Below are 23,316 nucleotides of genomic sequence, written 5' to 3'. Positions count from 1 at the left end.
TACTGGCAATATATTTTTCTTTATTTGTAATGTGTCTGCTCATATTCTTCATTTTTCTTTCGAATTGTCTTTTCTTATTGATTCTTATAAGCTCTTTGTTAATTAAAGAAATTGGCCATTTATCTGCCAATGGTGTTTAAATATTGTTTTCCAAATGTGTCATTTGTTTTTTTACTTAGTTTTTGAATCGTTTTTCCCAAACACAAGTTATTAATTTTATGTAGTTAGATTTATCATTTCTCTCCTCTATAGTTTGGGTTTGTGTCCTGAATAGAGGCCCTTTCCATTACAGGAGTATAAATTTATTCACCTGGGCTTCCTTCCATAAATTTATGGCTTAAGTTTTTATGTTTGAACCTTTGTTCAATCTGTAATTTATTTTGATATAAAGAGTGGAATAGGAATTTATTTATTTGTCTAAATGTTTACCCAGTGGTACCCAACCCACTGATTTAATAATTCCTGTTTTCAACAATGAATTGAAATGTTACTTTATCATAACTTACACCCCCATATACATAAGTATTGAGGTCTACTTCTAGATGTTCTCATCTGTATTTTATTACCTATTATTCAGGACCAAATTATTTAATTATTATGGTTTTACGATACAATTTAGGATAAGTATCTCCTGTCAGATGGCTCCTTTTTCATAATTTCCTGGAGTGTTTGCTGATGTTTCTTCTTTCAGATAAATTATTGTATCATTTTGTCTAGTTCACAATTAACTCCTATTAGTATCTTTTGCGCTATTGCATCACATTTTTGGGTTTATCTACGAAGAGCCAACAATCTTATGATATTAAATTGTTGGGGGGGGGAAGTTGAAAATACTGATTCCTGGGTTCTTTCCTTGGATTGTCTGACTCAGTAAATCTAGAGTGGGAAATAGGAAACTTAGGAAATAGGAAACCTTTAAAACTCTCCAAGTGTTTGTTCAGTCAACTTTGGGAAATACCATACATGGAAATTCAGAGAAAGGGTGTTTATTCCTCTTATGAAGAATTAGATGGTCTTCAAGAAAAGGTGGTACATTGACAGTAGACCTTCTGGAAGAATTAGTAAGATTATGTTTTCACATAAAATATTTAAAGGACAGAAAAAAATAAGAGTGAAAAAACAATGAATGGTTAAATTTTCAGAGACACAGAGGCAAAAAAAAAATTACATGTCAGGTAAGAAGGAAAACTTGAGGCCAAGTCTCAGAAGGGTTAGGAAACTAGGCGTGGTTCTGCAGAGCCAGAACTTGGGATGAGAGAAGAGGAGTTTTGTAAACATGGAAGTACAAGGTAAATTGGGGCCAGAACCTGGATCATCCTGACCACCTGAATAAGAAGTTTGGAAGCTCTGCATGAGGAAATAAGAATTGCTACGGGCATCTGAGTATGTGTGTGCACATGTGTGTGTGTGTGTGTGTGTGTGTGTGTGTGTGTGTTGGGGGCTATCGGGTCTGCAGCTAAGTCCTGGCCTAGCACAGTGTTGGCTAAGTTGGAAGCATGAGAGAGTAAGTCAGGAAACTCAGTAGGGACGATTACAGCTGTTCACACTGAGATGAACGCTGTGCACAGCTGGCAGTGAGGGGTGGAATGAAGGAGGCTTGATCTGCTTCTGGGTTCCTGCAGGCTCTAGTGATTTATGGCTCCAATGAGTGTCACCCTTTCACCCCACAGCCACTGTAGGATCAGAGAATCATAGGGCTGGGAGGGACCTGTGAATTCATTTAGAGGCTGAGAAGTGCAGGGATCCACCCAGGTTTAAACCCAAAGCACAGGATGGCAGACAGGAGCCCTGACTCAGGAAGTAGAGAGAGAGGAGTAGAAAGCTGTGAGCCTGCATTCACTCCTGGCCCCCACACTTCGGGTGTAACATCAGCCAAGTAACAATGTCAGTTTCCTCATCTACAAAATGAGAAGAACATTCATTTTGTACTTTCCTTGTGAAGAAAGAATGAGACAATACCAATTCCCCTGACACCCTGAGGAGGACAAAAGGTCCTGGGAAAGAGTCAGCAGAGCTCTATTCTAGGCAGCCCAGCTCCACCACTCACTACTGACTCTATTTGCGCTAAACAATTAAACACATTAACTTCCCATCTTCTACCTATAAATATAAAGATGCCAGGTGTCAGACAAGATCGCAAGATGCCATCCAGATAGGAGGTTCTTCTAATGCCTATTACACAAGGCTTATAGGATCTCTAGGATGGGAGAGAACTTTAGATGCTCAAGGAACAGAGGGAAATGTAACTTAGGACATGAGGGAGTGAGTTCTATGCAGTACTCCTTATTAGCATGTCATAAAGTGCAATGATTTCCTGATTTCCTTCACTTAATTCTGTTGCTTTGACAGCACTGGGGGCTGCTAGGATGGTACAGAGAGACAGCAGGTAACATAGGAGACCATCTCCAACAGAAGAGAGAAAAAATGACTGCTTCCTCTCCCTTCCTTTAGGGTAGGGCTCTTAGTACTATTTATATTTTATCAAGGGTGGCTGTGATTGTCCTTAAGACTATTCAACAGCACGGACCAGGGAAGTGATAACCTCCACTTTACAGAAATGTCCCCTCCTACCAAGATTCTACAGAAGTGGCCCAGGAGTAATGTGCTGGGAAGAAAATACCAAAGGGTGGTGTCAACATTTGGCACACAAGACGTCCAGTCAGGAGGTCTTGGATTTGAATCCTATGCCTGCCATTTTCAATCTATTTAGTCTTGGGCAAGAAATGTAACCTTTAAGGGCATCTCTCCTCTTTTGTAAAGTAGAGAGAATGACATCTAGTCCATTAAAACATGATCATTCCTTTAGGGAGTAAATGAATTGATGTTTGTAAAGAGCTCCAGAGCTCAATAAACGGTGATCATCATTACCGTTTGGAGATTTGGGGTCTTCAATAAATATGGCATTTTTACCATAGAGACACATTATAGACATTCCAGATTATTTCTAGGTCTAATGTTTTCTAGATGGCAATGATGAAAAAATAAGAAGAAGAACATGGAGTTGTTAGGAATAGAAGAAAAAAAATCACTGAAATACAGAATTAGGCAAATGTGCTTTTACCTTTTAATGGCTATGGACTCCAAAGAAAACGAAACTTCCAACCATAGCTGGCTTTAGATCTAACTGAATTAGAGCTCTTTCAAGGCTCTGCATTCTAGTTTTGAGGCAAGATGGCAAAGCCCCACTTACAAGATGCATTCTTTCTGTTGCATTCATCCCCATTTGAAAGCACAGGGTATCTTTCGATTTTATGGCATTATTGCTTTTTTGAATATTGAAACCAATATCCATATGGAAGTAGCACAACGGAAGTAAGTGGAGAAATAGATTGGAGAGGGGAGCACAAGGACGAAAAAGCAGGAAGTCACTCATTTTGTTCCACTTTGAGAATTCATGCTCTGAGAAGTCTGCAAGGCAGTTTTCACATAAAGAGGTTACCAGTTTGAAAGCACCTACTCTACTCTTTAATGAAAGAAATATATGTAGAAATTGATCAATAAAAAATTTCCATGGGACACTTGGGCAATACCCGTGAGAATTAAATATGCCTTCCCCCTAAATTCCACTTCTGTAAATTTACTCTATGGATATATGTGAACATGTACACAAAGAATTATGTCTGCACAATGATATTCATTGTTTTTATTAGTGAAAGAATGAAAATAACTTATTTTTCTTTTAAAAGGGCCAGTAAAATAAATCACAATATGTTCCTGAATTAGAAAATGGTGTAGCCATAAAATTAAAAACAAATAGAAACATCAATATATGCTGAATAAAGCAATATGAAAAACAGGGGACATGGTATGTTTCCATTCCATGTAACAACAAGAGGGGGGTGTATACATACACCCTTCCATAGAGTTTATTTTTCCAGCTTTATTCAGATATAATTGACATATAACGTGGTATAAGTTGAAGATGTACCACGTAATGATTTGATGTGTATATATATTGAGAATAATACTACAATAACTCTAGTTAAAATCCATCACCTCACATAGTTGTAATTTTTTTCTTGTGATGAGAACTTTTAAGATGTACTTTCCTAGAACTCTCAAATATATTATAGAGTATTGTTAGCTATAGTCACCACACTGCACATGACACCCCTGGGATGTATTGATCTTATAGCTGGACCACCTTCATCCACACCCTTCCCGTTCTGTAGAATGCAGTCTCTCGAATAAAACAGAGTGCACTAGGGTGGGGATAGAAGATTTCATTTTCACTATTTGCCCTTCTACGATATTTTCTTTCAAAAACTGTACATGTATTATTACCTTTTCCAAAAATAGAAAATATTCTATTGAGGGTATAGAAAGATGTCATGGTCTCCCTCAGGGGTTCCTGGTGTTCTAGGGAACCCCCCCAAAATTCGGATTATTATCTGATAAGAAAAGATCGCCCCACACCTGGCACATTGTATGTGCCCAGGAAGAAGCCAGTGAGAGAGAAATCGCTTTTCCATTTGGAAGAGAGTCGCCGCTGTGTCAGGAACACATACACACACACAGAGGCCAGGCCCCCAGGCACGGCTCCTGCAGAGGGAGACCAACTATCAATGCCATTTGCAGTCTGTGTAAGCCTTGACTTTGGAGCATTGCGTGTTCCATGAACAAGACTTCCTATCTCCTACCCTTTCTGGAAGGGAGTTGGAATCTTTCCCTGCTCTCAGCCTCAGGCCCCACCAGCAGGCGGCTGCTTGGCGGACAAGCTGAGATGCTCTCTGCTTGTGTGTTGGTTCACGTGTTAGTTTGTTGCCTGCTCCAAAAACCCATGACCTATCTGCGTATTGAGGATGTGCTCCCGGGCTCTGGCTTTCAGAGGCTGAGTTTTACTCAAGGTCACACCAAACAGTGTGGCCAGGGGCTGACCCAGCCCGGCCACTTGCTGCTGCCTCTTTGCTTGCACGCTCTGTACTCGTGTTTCCTCATCTGCAAAGTGGCACACTGATCATTCTTCCAACAAGGCCGTTAGGAGGAGCAGTGGGGCCCATACCCTGAGAACAGCGGCTGGCAGGGACCAAGCACTGAATAAACCTCAGCTATTTTTAGTAGTGAGTTACCACTGTCTCACTTTACTGATTTGGAAGCTGAGGCCCGGGGCCATTTTTGCAAATTCACGCCACTGAATCAAGGCTTGGCTTGTAAGTTGTGGTCGGAACCTCGTCACTAGCGCCAGATACGTGCATTCACCAAGCACTTGGCCTCTATTTTCCTGTCTGTGAAATGGAGACTTTGACGCCATACGTCAAAGAGCATATGTTAGAATGGCAGCAGCTCTGACTACAGCAAGCAGGGATGGGACCAGAGACAAAAAAATCTCCCAATTTTGCCTTTAAGATGCTCATAAGTGAAAGTGCAACTGTGTTGGAACCTTCCTGCAGTCACATTTTATGCTCGAGGAAAGCGCAAGAGTAGCCTCTGCTCTGTTGTTCATTTGTTTTCTTGTCTAAAATGCTAGTAGGCAGCAGTTCAGGCCAGGTAACCACTACTGTGGAATAATTTGTTGCTTGGAGCAGCCCTACTTATTAGTCCTCATAGAAAAACAAAAGTGCACTTTGCTTCTCACATAATCGCCACATATTTGGCAGACTAAGTGCTCTGATAAACGGTTGGCATTTGACAGGTGAGTGAATCGGCTTTCCCAGGTAAGGACGGGCAAAGCCAGCCACTTTCACCCAAGATGAGGCCAACTGAGCATGGGCATTTCAGTGGAAGCTGCCTTGTCTGTTTGTGTGCCTGTTGTTTTAAGGCTATCGATTGTTAAGACAAGGGTGGGTCAGGAGATGGAAAAACAAATCATTAGCTGCAGCCGCCCTCATAAGCTGTTACAACGCTCAGAGGAACACTAATGGATAAACAAGGTCAACAGAACACAAGGGGCCAGCTCACAATGTCCCAAGGTGGCCAAGCCTTAGCCAGGCCTCTCTTCCCCTAAACAACAAGCAAAAATCATTAGTATTGACATTCGGGGTAGGCAAACCGCACGCTGTATGGAGAATGACTTCACCCCAGCTTGCCCATCATATCTGTGGGCAGGAGGTAATTTACAAGCTGCCCTCTCTGTACAGAGATGGTGCAATACAGATGATCCATGACCACTTACACTTGATCTTTGGGGTGTTTCTTCTTTTCAGTGATGGAGGGGAGTGCTGAGTCAGGTCAATATTTAGTCAGAATGAATATAGGGACAGCAGGCCCAATGCTCTGCGTACACCATCTAATTCAATCCTTATAAGTATTCTAGGAAGTTTCATTTATTATTCTTATTTCACAGATAGGGCAATGGAGGCTCAAAGAAAGCAAGTCACTTGCCCGAGTTCTCTGTGGGGAGCTGGGTCTTGAGTACTGAAGCTAGGAGTCGAACTTGAGCTACTGGAACTAGGGTGAACAATTCACCCCAGTCCGCATGAGACTTCATTTCAGCACCCAAAGTCCCACGTCCTGGGGAACCCCTCAGTCTCAGGCAGAAGTGAGATGGTTGGTCACCCTAAGTGGAAATCTAACTGTGGACCATTCAGTACCTTGTACGATAGAAACAGAGGAACACAGGTTGGAGACTTAGACCTGATTTTCCACGTCAGCAGAAAGCCACAGGTCAGCTAAATGATCGCTAAAGATTCACTACTTAAAGTGTGGTCAGTGGCCCAGCAGCACAGACATCTCCCGGGAGCTCATTGACAGGCAGAATCCCAGGCCCCACCCCAGACCTGCTGAACCAAGATCTGTGTTCTAATACGATCCTCTGGGGATCTGTATGAACATTAAATTTTGAGAAGCACAGTTCTAAAATCCTTTCCAGAACCATCCCACTGTGATCCAAAATCAACTTGCACAGCATGCATCTCTTTTGGGTGCCAGCTCTAGAAAGGGTCCCAAGGACAGGGGAGGAGCGTTCATCCCTAGGGACTTCCAGTCTATAAACTGAGGCAGGGGCTGGACGGGGTAGCACAGAGCAGCTTGCAATCAGGTCCAGACTTCATGCCATGGACTGATGTCCCACAATGTAAGCAGTGTGTTGCGACGAAAGAACATAAGCTCTGGGCTCAGATTGACCTGGGTTGGAGTCCTGACCCACTGCCTGAGTGACCCAGCAAGTGGGGACTCCTAAGTCACAGTGTGCACTCTGTCAAGTGGTTAAAGTCACCCGTCTCGGTGGTTCTCAAGCTGGCTGTCCTTCAGAATCAACTGAGGCGTTTTAGAAGAAATGCAGATGCCTGGGCTCTAGCCCAGAGAAGTGGATTTAATCAGAGTGCCCTGGTCCTTGATGGTAGCATAATTTCAGAGTTCTCCAGGGGATTCCTTTGCGCAGCCAGGATTTAGACCCACTGGCCTTCCTCTTAAGGACGATGGTGAGGTGCTGATGAAGTTACTCACGCCAGCATCTGGGACAAAAACAGGCATCCCAGCTCTGCTAAATTCCGCTCCTCAGTCAGTGGCGCAATATCACCTGTCAGCACCAGCACTGTTCTCCACAAACGGGAGCTGACAAATTCTCTAAGGAAACCAAGAGGTCCGTAAAGTCCATGGCTTGGGCTTCTCACAGTGATGTTCTTACTTACTAAGCATTTTATTGCATTTTATCCTCTTATTTTATTTTACTTATTTTGGCCATGCCACACAGCTTGCGGGATCTCAGTTCCCTGCCCAGGGATTGAACCCAGTCCTTGGCAGTGAAAGCCTGGAATGCTAACCACTGGATCACCAGGGAACTCCCTTATTAAGCCTTCTGAAGTTAGGAAAAACCAGGCAACAGTGCCAACTACTAGAGCTAATCAATGAATTTGGTAAAGTAGCAGGATACAAAATTAATGCACAGAAATCTCTTGCATTCCTATACACTAATGATGAAAAATCTGAAAGAGAAATTAAAGAAACACTCCCATTTACCATTGCAACAAAAAAATAAAATACCTAGGAATAAACCTACCTAAGGAGACAAAAGACCTGTATGCAGAAAACTATAAGACACTGATGAGGGCTTCCCTGGTGGCGCAGTGGTTGAGAGTCCGCCTGCCAGTGCAGGGGACATGGGTTCGATCCCTGCTCCAGGAAGATCCCACATGCCGTGGAGCAACTAAGCTCGTGTGCCACAACTACTGAGCCTGTGCTCTAGAGCCCGTGAGCCACAACTACTGAGCCCGCATGCTGCAACTACTGAAGCCCATGCACCTAGAGCCCGTGCTCCACAATGAGAGAAGCTACTGCAATGAGAAGCCCGCTCGCCACAACTAGAGAAAGCCCGCGTGCAGCAACGAAGACCCAACACAGCCAAAAATTAAAAAAAAAAAAAAAAAAAGACACTGATGAAAGAAATTAAAGACGATACAAACAGATGGAGAGACATACCATGTTCTTGGATTGGAAGGATCAATATTGTGAAAATGACTATACTACCCAAAGCAATCTACAGATTCAGTGCAATCCCTATCAAACTACCAGTGGCATTTTTCACAGAACTAGAACAAAAAATTTCACAATTTGTATGGAAACACAAAAGACCCTGAAGAGCCAAAGCAATCTTGAGAAAGAAAAACGGAGCTTGAGGAATCAGGCTCCCTGACTTCAGACTATACTACAAAACTACAGTAATCAAGACAATATAGTACTGGCACAAAAACAGAAATATAGATCAATGGAACAGGATAGAAAGCCCAGAGATAAACCCACGCACATATGGTCACCTTAATTTTGATAAAGGAGGCAAGAAGATACAATGGAGAAAAGACAGCCTCTTCAATAAGTGGTGCTGGGAAAACTGGACAGCTACATGTAAAAGAAGGAAATTAGAACACTTCCTAACACCATACACAAAAATAAACTCAGAATGGATTAAAGACCTAAATGTAAGGCCAGACACTATAAAGCTCTTAGAGGAAACTGTAGGCAGAACACTCTATGACATAAATCACAGCAAGATCCTTTTTGACCCACCTCCTAGAGTAATGGAAATAAAAACAAAAATAAACAAATGGGACCTAATGGAACTTAAAAACTTTTGCACAGCAAAGGAAACCATAAACAAGACAAAAAGACAACCCTCAGAATGGGAGAAAATATTTGCAAATGAAGCAACTGACAAAGGATTAATCTACAAAATTTATAAGCAGCTCAATATCAAAAAAACAAACAACCCAATCCAAAAATGGGCAGAAGACCTAAATAGACATTTCTCCAAAGAAGATATACAGATTGCCAACAAACACATGAAAGGATGCTCAACATCATTAATCATTAGAGAAATGCAAATCAAAACTACAATGAGGTATCACCTCACACCAGTCAGAATGGCCATCATTAAAAAATCTATAAACAATAAATGCTGGAGAGGGTGTGGAGAAAAGGGAACCCTCTTGCACTGTTGTTGGGAATGTAAATGGATACAGCCACTATGGAGAACAGTATGGAGGTTCCTTAAAAAACTAAAAACAGAACTACCATATGACCCAGCAATCCCACTACTGGGCATATACCCTGAGAAAACCGTAATTCAAAAAGAGTCACGTACCACAATGTTCATTGCAGCTCTATTTACAATAGCCAGGACATGGAAGCAACCTAAGTGTCCATCGACAGATGAATGGATAAAGAAGATGTGGCACATGTATACAATGGAATATTACTCAGCCATAAAAAGAAACGAAATTGAGTTACTTGTAGTGAGGTGGATGGACCTAGAGTCTGTCATACAGAGTGAAGTACGTCAGAAAGAGAAAAACAAATACCGTATGCTAACACATATATATGGAATCTAAAACTTAGAAACAAAATGGTTATGAAGAACCTAGGGGCAGGACAGGAATAAAGACGCAGATGTAGAGAATGGACTTGAGGACACAGGGAGGGGGAAGGGTAAGCTGGGGCGAACTGAAAGAGTGGCATGGACATATATACACTACCAAATGTAAAATAGATAGCTAGTGGGAAGCAGCCGCATAGCACAGGAAGATCAGCTCCGTGCTTTGTGACCACCTAGAAGGGTGGGATAGGGAGGGTGCGAGGGAGGCACAAGAGGGAGGAGATATGGGGATATATGTATATGTATAGCTGATTCACTTTGTTATAAAGCAGAAACTAACACACCATTGTAAAGTAATTATACTCCAATAAAGATATTTTTAAAAAAGTTCCCAAACGAACTAATTTACCAGAAGGTTAGTATTCAGGCTCTTACACAACTCTGTTTTCTTTTTAAGGAAGAAGAAAAATTCTGAGCAATCTACTTCTAATGCACCATTTCACTGATAGAGCTTCCTTCGGACATGGATCCTGAGTATCCCCATAAAACTGTAAGTTACAGCCTGCCATTCCTGGGGCAGCTAATGGAAACACGTGGTGCTGATCACGTGGCTTCCGGATTGCACATCGCAAGGGCGTCACTCCCTGTGAGTAACCTCCGCGTTGCCTCACAACAAGGGCACCGTAAGTTATAAACTGTCGCAGAGCTTTAGAAGCAGGCTTTGAGACAGATGCTAATAATTCCATACAGGAAGGGCAGAAAGTTTTACCTTCATTTTTTTTTTTTTTTAATAGCACGGCCAGTCAGCCAAAGAAATCAGTGTTTAATAGTCGAGCAACACACAGAAGGATAGATAAAAATCGATACCAAATCCCTCTTTCCTTCCCAAGCAACTATTAATAAACTCCCTCAGCTTTCAATTGTCTGTCCCCATTAGAGTCTTGGGCAGGAAGGAATACGGGGCATGGAGTCTTTATCGAGGTTTCCTGCCCTGCTCATTTCTCTATTCTGCCTCTGCTTCTGCCATTTCCCTTCCTTATAGAATATGACAAAGAAAAGATTAGAAGTGGCCTGGGCGGTACATCTAACCCCAATGTACCAGGGGCTATTTGAGGAGGTAACCAAATGCTCCCTTTCTCAGCGCACACAGATACCTCCACGGGGATGAATCGCTGAACATATATTCCCAAATTGTCATGTTTTCAAAATCCGCTCTTTTCTTTCTAATGCACTTGGTTTTCACATCCTCATACCAAGGCCAATTCCTATGGTGCTTTGCAGATTATGAAGTTTGTTTCAACCTCCGATTGAATCTCTCTGTCAGACAGACCCTTTAACCCATCGTATAATGGGAAAAATTGACAGAGATTCACTAATGTGTCCAATGTCACACTACCAGAAAGTGACAAAGTGGGAACTTGACCGGGGAGGATTGGTGAGGAGCTGCTGAAAGCTCTTCACCTATATTTCTTTCCATCCTACCTGCACCTCCCCCAAGCAAACCTCTCACTGATAACTGAGATACTTTTGCAGAGACACTGTCTCATTTAGAGTGCTACTTATATCAGTTGTAAGATCTCCCTCCGGGTCTGTGGCCAGTTTGCCCTGAGATCTGTCTCTCAAACTTTGGACTGCCCAGGTGCTGACATGTGCAAGATGCACTGCCCGAGCTGCCTTGTTGGTTGCCCTCTGGCTGGATTCCACCAATGAGAGGCAGAGGCTATGCACTGGAGGGTGGGTGCAAGAGAGAAGTCAGGGTATTTCTCCATCTCCCTCTGTGCCTGAGGCTGAATCCTTCCATCCTCAGTGTCTTAGGCCTGCCGCGATTCCAGCTCCTGCCAGGAGGCCCTGGGTCCTGGCCTCCAGGACCACGTCTCGTCTCTCTCCATCTTACACTACCAGTTTCTTGCTATGGCTAATCTCTGGGTTGCCTCCGCACCCCTCATGGGGCATCTCAGCTCCTCCATCCCCCACATAACTAATGACCTGCATTAAAGTCCTTCTTTGTGAATTAGCTGACACGGTTCCTGTTTTCTGGTTTGACCCCGAAAGATATCATCACTTTTAAAAATTTTTGCACATTTGTATACTGGGTTGGATATAGAGGGGAAAAATCAAGAAAGAATCAAATTTTACTGATGGCTCACCATGGACTTCCTGAGGCTTGGCAGTTTTATATGCCTTGTATATTTTAGTCCTCAAAAGAGAACTGTGGGAAACACATTATCATTATTCTCCTTTCACAGAATAACCTGGATATCAAAATGTGAGGTGACTTGCCCAAGAATACAGAGCCAATAAGTGGAACGGCTGAGATTCTAACGTAGGTTGTTTTTACTTCTTTATCAGTCATGGAATAAAGACCAGGCTGGGACTCCCTTCTGGAACAAATACTGGAGATAATGTTGTAAGTATCAAAGTCTGTAGTACAAATGACTTGCGTTATTTTTACAAGCATTGAGCTAAATAGTGAAACAGCAGGTATACGTAACACATAATTAATACAAGCCTTAATATCTAACGATGCTTTGGGAAAACTGAAGCAGTAGAAAAAGCCAGGGTCCTGCCCGAGGACAATTCATGCCTTTTAATTAGATTTTTTCTAATTATTATTTGATGTGAAAAAATAAGGCAGAATAATAAAAGTATGGATTAGATTCACACTTCTGTTATTAATTGTGATTCCACAAAGTCAAAACACACATACATCTTAGACCTCAACCATTTTTATTTATTTCTTTAGCTATCAGCTAGAATATTCTTTCTAGCATTATTATTACAAAGAATCTTCCTTTCATAAAAAATATCTCCCTACGCTCTGCTATAAAGAGTAAAGGGCACTGAAATCAGCCTCAAAGCACTGAATTGGAGTCTTGGCCTTAACTTTTACTAGATGTGTGACCTTGAGAAAGTTGTTTCAGCCATCTGAGGCTCAGATTCCTCATCTAAAAAGAGGAATAATTATATTTTGTCTACCTCCTACAATGGGTCATTCTGAGGATAAAAAAATAATGTAGATGCATTTTAAAAAATACAAATTGCTCTACAAGGATCACGTTTATTAAAGTACGTTTACATTCATTATTGCATTTTTATCCTCAGAGCAATCTGCCACAAGTGCTTTCCTTCATCAGCAAAATGCATTAATATGAAAAAGGTAAGTGTGAAGAACAACTTTACAAAAGCCTTGCAAACAGCAGTTTTGCCCAGCCTTAACAAATGGCAAGTTTTGAAATTGGTGGCCTTGCCGAGCATTTCCGGCTACTTGCACATAAGGTGGTTCCTGCCTATCCCAGCCTCATGGCCAGAGAATGCCAACATCTGGAGTAAAGACACAGAAAATGCCCACATCTGGGATAAAGACACAGAAGCCAAGTGCAGCTGAGAACTGACATTGTGACCAGGTGGATTGAAACAAAGTGCAATTCTACCATCTTATCTGATGATTTTGCGTGTTCTTCCGACATTTTCGAACATCAGTCTTAATATTCTATAACTCTGTCCCTCTCCTTTCACACTGCAGAGTCCTATGAAGAAAGATGTAAAGTGAACCAGAAAAAAAGGGGGTGGAATTTCTTACATTCATTTAAATATCTAATATCTAAGGGTGCGTCCTGACTTCGACATTTTGAAAACAAACAAAAAGAAGCAGCTACTGTTTCAGCAGCAAAGAGGTGCGTTTCTCTTGTCAACTCACATTCACCAGTTTTGCTAGGGAACGTCAGCCTTCTGGATCCGCTGAGGAACTGGATTCCCTTCCTCTCTGATCTCCAACACCCATTTCATCTTGCAGTTTCAACACCTATTTGTAAGTGCCTATGTGCCTGTCACTGGGCTGAGCAGGGTGCTGAGGACACCTGAGGTTAAACAACACTCAGGCATTGAAAGAACTCTCAGCCCCCAGCCCCATCCCTGCCCCCCAGTCCCCAGCTCCCTCCCACCAGGCACCGCTGTACTTTGGGGCAAACAGCATTGCTCAGACCACCAGCTGACACTGTTGCCCATTTCCCCTCTGACCTTGGCCCAGGTAACTTTTCTCCTTCCTCCCTACTTACAGAAAAGTGATTACTGCAAGTGGGCAAAAAAAAAAAAAAAAAAAAACGTAAAGAAGAAGAAGGGGTTCAGTTCATCCCATCCAGTGCTATGATACAAATCCATATGCATTTCAGTTGTCAGAATCCAGAGGGATTCACGGAAATGCCTTCAATTTTAAAGGCTGTGCAAACCTGGAGCTCACATTCAAAGAAGGCTGACTTCCAGCTGCTTTGTAACGATTTTAACGGGACAACAGAGCAAAGCGTCTTCCTATTTTCAGCCCTAGCAATTTGGTTCAAGCGTGATCTCAACCACTTTAAGCTCTGATATTTCTAGCCACCTCTTATGCTGTATTTTCTCTTAATGCCACCAATCATGTGTGAAATTCTGTTGCAAAACTAATCTTTGTGGGAAATGATATATAATGACTTCTTTAAAGAGAGACAGAGAGAGAGGGGGCAGTGACTATGGCCTTTGTTGTTTTTTGACATGTTTTTCATAGTGTAATACAGATGGAAACAGCTCTTTCTCAAGGTCAAAGTCGAAAGAGTTTTCTGCTTATACAAGCATCACTCTTTCTTAAGCAGGAAAAGCCTTGAACATTATCCTCATGACTTGACTTTAAAAACATCTAAGGTATAGAATGGTTGATAAACTTGAAAACCAGCTGTGCTCAAAATATAGTTTCATATCCATCTTATTAAATCAATAAAGCTTTGCCTTTCAAATGATGTGAAAAGATTTACGAATATACAAAAGATGTGAATGAGAAATAAAATTTGGGTATTTATATAACAAGGCACTATTTTAGGATCCAGTGTTACACTTACACACACACACACACACACACACACACACACACACATATATGCTAGCCAACACACCTGGTCTTATCAAGGGAGATTTCAGTCAAAAGCAGCTGTGACCAAATATTCTGCAGTGGAAGTCAGAAAACACTAATTTAAATTTTTCACTTGTTTTTTGGAACAATTATGCCACCCACAAAAGGGTAACTTTGCAAGTCGTCATTATCTCATGAATTTTGGAACTTGTCCCTTAAATAAACTCATCTCGTTTCCATGTAATTACAGCAACTAAGAAGGTCCTTTAAAAAAGAAGAAAAACTTAGCTCAAAATTTAAGGGTCCTAATAAAGAATCCATGTTACTGACATCTTGATCATCCTTGGAATTTGGTTCCCGAAAATGAGAAATTCATATGAATCTGAAAGAGAAACGTCTTGAGGGGGTTCTCTTAGATTTCAGTCTCCTGCATCTGATGCTTTCTGACAATATTCACCTGTCACATCCGCCATCCCTGTTATGTAGTAATTGATTGCATGTCATTTAGATTCATTTGTAATAGCACACAATGGTAATGACTTCAAACTTCAAAAAGGGAAACCTGGACTAACAAATTCCTTCCTGAATTATTCTCTCCCGCTGGCAACCTCGGGGAAATAGAAACGTCCAGAGTGCCTGAGGGACTCAAGTAGACCTAATTCCCCATAACAGATCACTCAGTACCAACTAATTAGGATGAGTTAAATGTTTCCACTGAAAACACACACACAAAGAGGAATGTTTTTCTCTGCTGCCTGCTGTTTTCTGCTCATTTCCTTCCTTGTAGCCTTGCCGGGTAACTGCTTTTCTAACACAACCAAAAGTGTAAACGCTGACTGGAGAATGTTCTAAACATCCCAGCGGAAAAACAAAGTCCTTCCTATGACAATGTACAAACGTGGCTATTATAGGCAGGGGAATAGGCTGCTGGTCTAGAATTTTCCGACGAGATTTTTTTTCTAGCTGTTGTATTAAAAGCTTCCTCCATCAAGTATTTCTTGTTATGATAGGCACAGCGCTAAGTCTTTTTCATGTTTTTCTAAGGCATTTTAAGGAAGACAGCTGATTCACAATTAGCAGCACGCTGCACTTGAAAGGCTCATTCGCACTTTCTAAATTTTGCTCGCCCTTTTCTCCGGGTTTAATGAATATGCCATGAATAGTAGCATTGAGAGGGAGCTCTAATATTTGTCTCAAGTTCTGCTCATTTGTTTAAGGTGCATACTTTCTTTTTTGCAGCAGGATTCTCAGGGAGCAAACCCTCGCCCCTGCCTGGCTGTAAGTACCCCCAGAATCTCCATCTGGTTGATTTTTGGCCACATCGAATTTCCTCAGTGCCATCAGGCTCCCATTTTCTCTCCTGATGGCCAAGGGCTGTGACATGGCACCTGTGGCAAACTGTGGACAATTTGTGAGGTTGGCAGGACCACGGGCAGCTATTCATCACTCCAGCAGTGGAGAAATGTGTGCAGCCAGATGGAAGGGGAAGATGATTCAGACATACTGGAGACAGTACATGGTTACAGACTTCTGCTGGGATGCACCTGCCCTTCATGCCAGCGCTGTCCCCTGACCCAACTGTAACCAGGTGACACGGGGCAGGTCTGCTGTACTGACAGCCACCCAGGACCGCTGCCTTCATCCCCTGAGAAGTCTTGCAGCTGCTTGTTGTTATTTGCGGATCAATTTTTTTTTTTTAATTTATTTTCTTATTTATTGTCTCGAGGTCTCATTTGCAAACTGAGGATCATAATACTACCTTTATTATTATTATTTTTTTTTTTGCCACATGTGGGATCTTAGTTCCCCGACCAGGGATTGAACCCGGGGCCCTCGGCAGTGAAAGCGCAGAGCCCTAACCACTGGACCACCAGGGAATCCCCTATTTCTGGATCAATTGTTGTTAACGGCTCTTCATCCTCGGCACATGCCATTTTTAAGTCTGTCAAATAGTCCTGGGGGTGGAGAGGGTAACTTCACAAGTCTTTATGATTTTCCCTTGCTTTTACAGTAAATCCCAATCAGGTTGCTTGCTGGGATTTTTCCTCTCTTCTTTCTCCCGTGTGAACCTGATTCTTAACTCCAAGTAATGAATGCGAGATCCACAGAATAAGTAACAAACGTATCCACGGTGACCGAACAGCAAACTCTTAAGTTACTGTGCAGTCAGTGCAAATGAACAATTATTGAAAACAGTGCCCTAAAATTTCAGTAGGAGATAAGAGTGAGGCTTAAGTCATTAAAAGGGTCCATTAGCCTCGTGAGTCTGAGACAGCACACTCAAAACACGAGCTATTCTGGAGAACTGGAAATATTACTTATTCCACCAACTTGCACACACACAGCTGACTCCAACTGAGAAAGGACAGGGTCCCAGTGTCCAGCCCCTAAGGGGAAGGGGGTCTACAGAGAAGCAGAGTCTGGGTCAGTCTGTCCAGGCAATGAGTCTTCAGTTAAACTTGAAAGGCGTAGCAGGCGAGCAAAACTGACAAATTAGATTATTTACAAGGGAAGTAAATACCCTGCTTGCATACCAATTCCTCGGGTGTTAGACCATCACCGTGCTCTTCATCACTCCCTGCTGGGGACACAAATAAAAGACTTCTGACATCTCTACCCCATTCCCGCAAATCACCAGAAAAGCCCAAGAATTCAGCCCTGCTTTCCTTTTGTCCCTGTTCTCCCTGACCTGATAAACCCTCTGCAGTTCAAAAATGAAGAAGAAAGTCACAGTTTGGGTGACCAAACTGCAAAGTGAAAGCACTGTTTTGAAAAATTACCTGAAATAGCTACACACACATAAATACACATATGTGCCTACGTACATACACACACACGTACATACTGTTAAGGATGTGCAACATTAAAATGCTGTTGAATCTTAACACGCCTGGGTTGTATTGTCAATTCTGACCCTAGATCATGGACCACACATTTTATGAAAGACAGGTGGGCTCCCAGAGTTCTGGATGCCAAACAGCTTGAGGGAGGGGCTGCATAACAGAACCTGAAAGAAACAGCATTCCTAAATACACACGATTTCCTCCGAGAATAGAAAACCGTATCTCATGCCGGAATTATGGTAAGACCGAACCGTGCTCATGACACAGAGGGCAACTTTAGCCTTGCCTTTAAAAGAGTATAGTTTCATCTGAAGCAGGACATCACATTTCAATGTGTGCTATTAAAAACTTGCATTACACAGCGAAACTAATTGCCCTGTGAATCACCCTGCTTTACAAGACGGCTGGACTCGCATGCAGTTAATAATACGAGCTGGCCCAGCGAATATTTCTCCAAGAGACACAGGAAAATCCAGTACAGCACAGATGGCCTCTGGACCAGTACTTTTACACCACTGCTCTGGTTAACACTACATCCTCACCACCATCACCTTAGGCATTGTTGCAAGAGGTTGAAAACTTAAGCTAACATTAAAATCTTCCTTTCCATCTCTCAAATACCATTACAGATGCTGAAATGTTATTTTGTCCAAAAGACATATTATCTTTACAAGCTTTTGCATGTGTCAAACACATTCACAATAAACACTTGCTATTTTATGAATTGCCAATTAACACGCTTACCACCTCTATCACTACCCCCTGGAAAGAGTGTTAACTCTGGATTCTGCTTAAATTTGTCTATCAAATGAGGAGCCTTTCTTTAAAATCGATTTTAGTTATTTTTAAGACTTATTTCCTAACATGACGCAAATTAAAGGGAAATCAAAACTGCTGTCAAGACAACTAAAAAGCATTCAGCTTTTGCATACTTTGGCAAATGTTTCAAAGGCTCAAGCGAACAAAACAAATAGTACGCACAGCAATAAACAACCGAGAAACTAATACTGCCCCAGCGCAAGTTTCTCGAAATACCTCTTTAATTGAAAAATGACTCTAGCTTACATATTTCCAAGCAAGTCAACTAATCACCCAGAGCGTTTGCATCATGGAACCCTCGGCCCTCTTCAGCTGCTCTCACAAACCTTTTAAGATCAGAGAGATGCCCTTAGGTGATGATGCGGGATGAAACTTACAGAAGGAAAGCATAACTTCAGGGAGGAGGAAAGGATATTCCGTCTAATTCCTTGGCTTCCTATTTAGGGAAGGCTTTTGCCTTCTCCCCATCAGTAAGTTGCAGTGTTACAGTGCAAATGTGCAGCTCCCAGCCCACTTAACACCGCTCCACTAAGAGCCCAGATCTAAGCCTCAACATGTTTTCTGGAAAGGCAGGCAGCTCCGCAGAAAACCTAAGGGAGGTTTCCACCACGGCACGCAACTAAACTGCACAAACGTTGAACAGCTCCGAGACCTCTAAAGGTTTAAAATAATATGCATTTTGTGCCAGGCTGCTCTAGCTGGATGGAAAACTGGGATACCGTGGAAGCGTGCTGCCCAAGCACCGCACACCAAAGAATGTTTTCCCTTTCTGCCTCAGAATTAGGGACAAACCAACATGCTTAATGAACCGTGGATATGGACTAAGCTTCCCAAGCACCCACAGCACAGAACTTTGTTTTACATTCCATTGAGTTTGCCCGTGACTTTCCCACGCCGCACCATTTCTCCTTCCTCACCTAGCTAAAAAAAAAAAAAAAAAAAAATCAACTTCAGGCACACAAATCAAGGCAAAGTTTAGCCACCCTCACCCCTGCCTCTTTCCTTTTCCAACTTCAACTCCTCTACGACTAACAAACAGCCCCGATTGTAGCACAAAGGAAGCTCCCAGGGCTGCACCAGCCTGGGTCCTCCAGTTGCCAGCTGAAGGTAGGTTTACTGGAATAGATTCTCGAGGCTTGCCGAGATTTTCCAAAGGGCTTGTCTGCCCTGGTGAAGAGCTGGGCACCCCCAGCATGACATCATCAGCGTGAACACTCACCAAAATACATTATGCTTCTCATTAATCAGACAGCCGGAACCCCACCGCGGCGTCTTCAGCATCAGCTCGCACCCAGGGCTGCCGCGCAGAGCCAACCCGTTTCATGCTACATTCGGCGGAAACGTCCCCGGCGTGGAGAGCAGGGGCGCCGAGCGTGCCGCCTCCGCCGCGGGATGAGCGCCTCGCGGGCCGCCTTTCCCGGGCTACGGTCCCCGGCGGCTGGAGCGTGCGCTCGGGCTGCCTGCTGCACTGCCCATCTTTACTGTAATCCGACTCCTCCTTGCGATGTCCTTGCTGCGCCTGTGACATCAGGACTGAGAGTACTACAAACAGACCCCCCCCCACCCCACCCCACCCCACCCCACCCCACCCCCGGTTCGCCGCGGCTCCGGGAGGCGCTCCGATTGCCTGCCTGGACCAACCATGGTGCTCGGGAAGCGTTGACGAGCCCAGAGACCTGGGAGGGGGCGGAGAGAGGGGCGCGGGAGGCTCTCTTAAAGAGAGAAGGGTCTCCAGAGCCACCGAGGGGCGCACGGGGGGAGAAATTCACCGGGGGGGTGGGGGGCGGGAGGGGACAGGGTTAAGGCGACTTCTGTCATTGACGTGTCATTAGACACACTTTTATCCCGCCCCTCCCGCGAATGGCAGCATCCCCGCCCCAAATGAACCTCCCCTCCCAAGTTTAAAAGGCAGTAGGAAGAGGAATGGTGCCTTGTGCCTGCATTCTCTTTGCTGTGAGCTTGAGGGTTGGTTGGTGTCTGTGATGGTTATACCTAAAAGACTCCAGGGACCATGGCTAGGGTAATACAGGTTTCCACTGAGAAGTGATCAGATCACAGAAACCCAGCAGTTGGTGAAGAGTTGTTTTTATTTCTTGAGTATTTTCTGAGCTAGGTTGATAGAGAAATGTAAAGAAAAATAACTGGTGATGAAAGTCACCTCGCACTTGCACGAGATCCCATTTGCTGCCTCCCGAAGGAGGCAGTAGAAAGGACACTGAGGCTGAAATGATCCCTGACCCCTAAAGGGGAGAGACATTTTAGCCTGAAAGATAACCAGGATTGTGTCATAATTCAAGTCTGGTCACCAGTATAATATAGACACACACACACACAAGCACTCCCATTACATTTGAGATGAACAGTCGAGAAAGGCAAAGCTTAGCAAAGAAGCTTAGCCCTTACATAGAAAAGGATGTTAAAAAGAAATCCCTGAAAGCTGGACTGATTAATATTTCAATGCTCTGCACTGAAAATAAACCCATAGAGCAAGTTCAGTTTCATAAGGACTCATCTCTTTGGGGCCCAACTTACCTACTGGACCATTTAAACAAACATTTCTACAAAAATCTATTAAACTAAGAACTGAAGATATTGATAAACCATAATGGAAAGGAATATAAAAAAAGAAAAAAGAAAATAAAAAATTTTTAAAAACCCTGAAGATAAAGAACTGTAGCCTATGGAAGCAAGCAATTGATGTATTTTAATAGGAGTTTTGGTAAGCCATGGTAGCCAATATTTCTCCATTGTGATATTAAAATATTCCATGGTCTTTCTTTGCACAATTCTGTGTCTGTTGATGGGTTTAATACACTGGGGCGGGGGCTGAAGCTCGTAACAGCTTGCTCTGCAATCTTGCAGTGGATTATAAAGAATTTGGTGAATGCAAATAGATAATCATATATAAATCAGAAACATCACAGCGAGTCTTACGATAAATCTGGTGATGCTCTTTTAGAAATAGTCTTCATTTAAAGCAATTTGGAGGAAAAAAATGTCAATAGTAAAGAATATTTACTTTTTTTACTCCTATTTTTAAACTAAAACTGAAAAGAATGTTACAGGAAAATCCTGAAGAAAACACATAAGTGTTTTTCCTTTTGGACAGATGGAAATCATCCAAAAGTACAATTATTGGCCTTTCCCTCAGGCAAAAGAACCATCTGTGTTAGAGCTTATTCATGAAGCTCATCAGGTGTCTTGACGGCCTACATGGGCTAGGGGGCGCTGTAGTTTAATGTTAGAGTTTTTGGTCCTTTCGACTTCCTGTAGTTAGAAGGTGGAAGCTTTTAGAGTTGCATTTAAAACAGGAGATTTAAGATACTAAAGGACTCTCTTAATAATTAATAACACCCTTGAATTTGCGTGGCATTCTGCAGTCACAAGGTCTTTTCACTTATGTCATCTTTCTTACTAACAAACTGAGATCTCGAAAGGCGTATATTATAATCACAAGAACCTGAGGCTCAGAGACTTTAGGCAACTTTCTCAATGATGTCAGTAAATGTCAGTACAGAATAGTTGTCTTACTATGTGTATGTTGACTTTATGTTCAAGTCCCCAGCAGAGCTCTTTATTCAAATATATAAATTCTAAAATTCCCGTTTATAATGGCTCAGGTAAAGATCTCCCCCAATCGTATTACATCACTGCATGTTCCAGAAAAAAATATTTATTTATACGGTCATGAAAATAAGAGGCAGAGAGCATTTGGTACTAGAACATTCCAACCTCTGCCGGGTCTGAAAGAGCATGGCATCCAAGGAGCAACTCAGTGTTACATTCATACAATGGAATTCTGTTCAAACAAAAAAATGAGGGTGTCTGCTTTATTTAAACACGTGTGCCCCATCCACCTCCAATTCAGGGTTATCTGGAATGTCAAGACCTCCGATAGAAAAGTTGCTTATTTCTGGATGGAAAACAAGTGGTTTTGATTTTACTTGTACACTTATTATCGTTTCTTCTAAAATTACTTTATGTGTATATATGATATTTATAAAGAAAAAAATGCGACTATTTTTATCTTGAAACAAAATAACATCTAAACAAAGGCACAGCTGAGGTTGGCTAGACGTAGGGTTGTGGACATGACAGCCGTGCCTGAGAGACGTGCCCATATGTCACCCCCAGGAGAGGACCCAGCAGCTCCCAGGGAAGGACCTCGTTCACACCTGTGGCTTTTTTCCGTCTCTCAGAAAGTATGAGAAGCTGAGAAATTCTGAGGAGGAATAAGGTAGAAATAGACCTTTCACTAGTAAAACAAAGGATGCCCTAAAACCAGTCACGTATTTGGACTGAAAACATCATGGGAAGATGTGAATTTTCTCTTTGCTCAGATATCCAGAGAGCTGCCTGCCTGGATTCTCCTGTCTCCTGAAAGTCTTGTTCAAAGGTTTGTCAGGGTAGTCATTCCCAGTCTCCCTTCTAACAGTTCAGACTGCCTTCCTCCTTCCCCTGGCTTTTCCTAACCCCTCACCACCCTCTTAAGTCTCCATAACATTTATCACCATCTGACCCTCCACTGTGGACATCTGTTCATTTTGATCTCTCTCCATTGGAATATCATCTCCACGAGGGCAGGGATTTTCCTTGTTGTTCACTGCTGTCGCCACCATCCTTACAAGGGGATCTGGCACTTGTTGCTACTCAATAAACATTTGTGAATGAATGAATGAATGAACATAACTGAGTACGACCTTACTCTGTGTAAAACATCATACTTTCCTATGTGCCTGCAGTCAATTCTTTGAGACTGATGGCGTTTGATGCAAACTGTTTACACAAATTGAGTGTGTCCATGCTTAGCAGCAGCTGTTCTTACATTCCATGCAATACAGATGCCAGGTGGTCCTGCAGAACATAGTCTGTGAGCTTGCTTGTCCTTTCTCATAGCTGAATGCGGCAGTCATGCAGCACTGACTTAGCAGAGCCCGTTTATGTGGCCTTCCTCTGCGTCTTAGTTTTGCCCACTTTCATCTCTTCCTTATGTATCAGCAATAAAGTTTTATCCAATGTTCCTTATTCCAGGC

The 23,316-nt window shown here is 42.6% G+C and overlaps 1 protein-coding gene across 6 annotated transcripts in view; it reads right to left on the bottom strand.

Annotated features, from left to right (window-relative positions):
* The window catches only part of ZNF385D (zinc finger protein 385D), a 949,103-nt gene that overhangs the window by 300,006 nt on the left and 625,781 nt on the right, over positions 1-23,316 (bottom strand). The window contains exon 1 of one of the 6 annotated variants that reach the window (XM_007173877.3): positions 19,503-19,820. The exons of 4 other annotated variants lie outside the window; for them this stretch is intronic. In XM_007173877.3, the coding sequence (XP_007173939.2) occupies positions 19,503-19,524 (22 nt within the window). In that variant the 5' untranslated portion in view covers positions 19,525-19,820. Of the gene's footprint in view, positions 1-18,660; positions 18,777-19,502; positions 19,821-23,316 lie in introns of those variants that run through there. One more of the 6 variants, XM_057546010.1, reaches the window with a different exon arrangement.

This window comes from Balaenoptera acutorostrata, chromosome 4, assembly GCF_949987535.1.
Source record: "Balaenoptera acutorostrata chromosome 4, mBalAcu1.1, whole genome shotgun sequence".
NCBI lineage: Eukaryota > Metazoa > Chordata > Mammalia > Artiodactyla > Balaenopteridae > Balaenoptera > Balaenoptera acutorostrata.
Note: the sequence above shows the minus strand (reverse complement) of the source record. Positions and strands in the feature narration are given on the sequence as shown.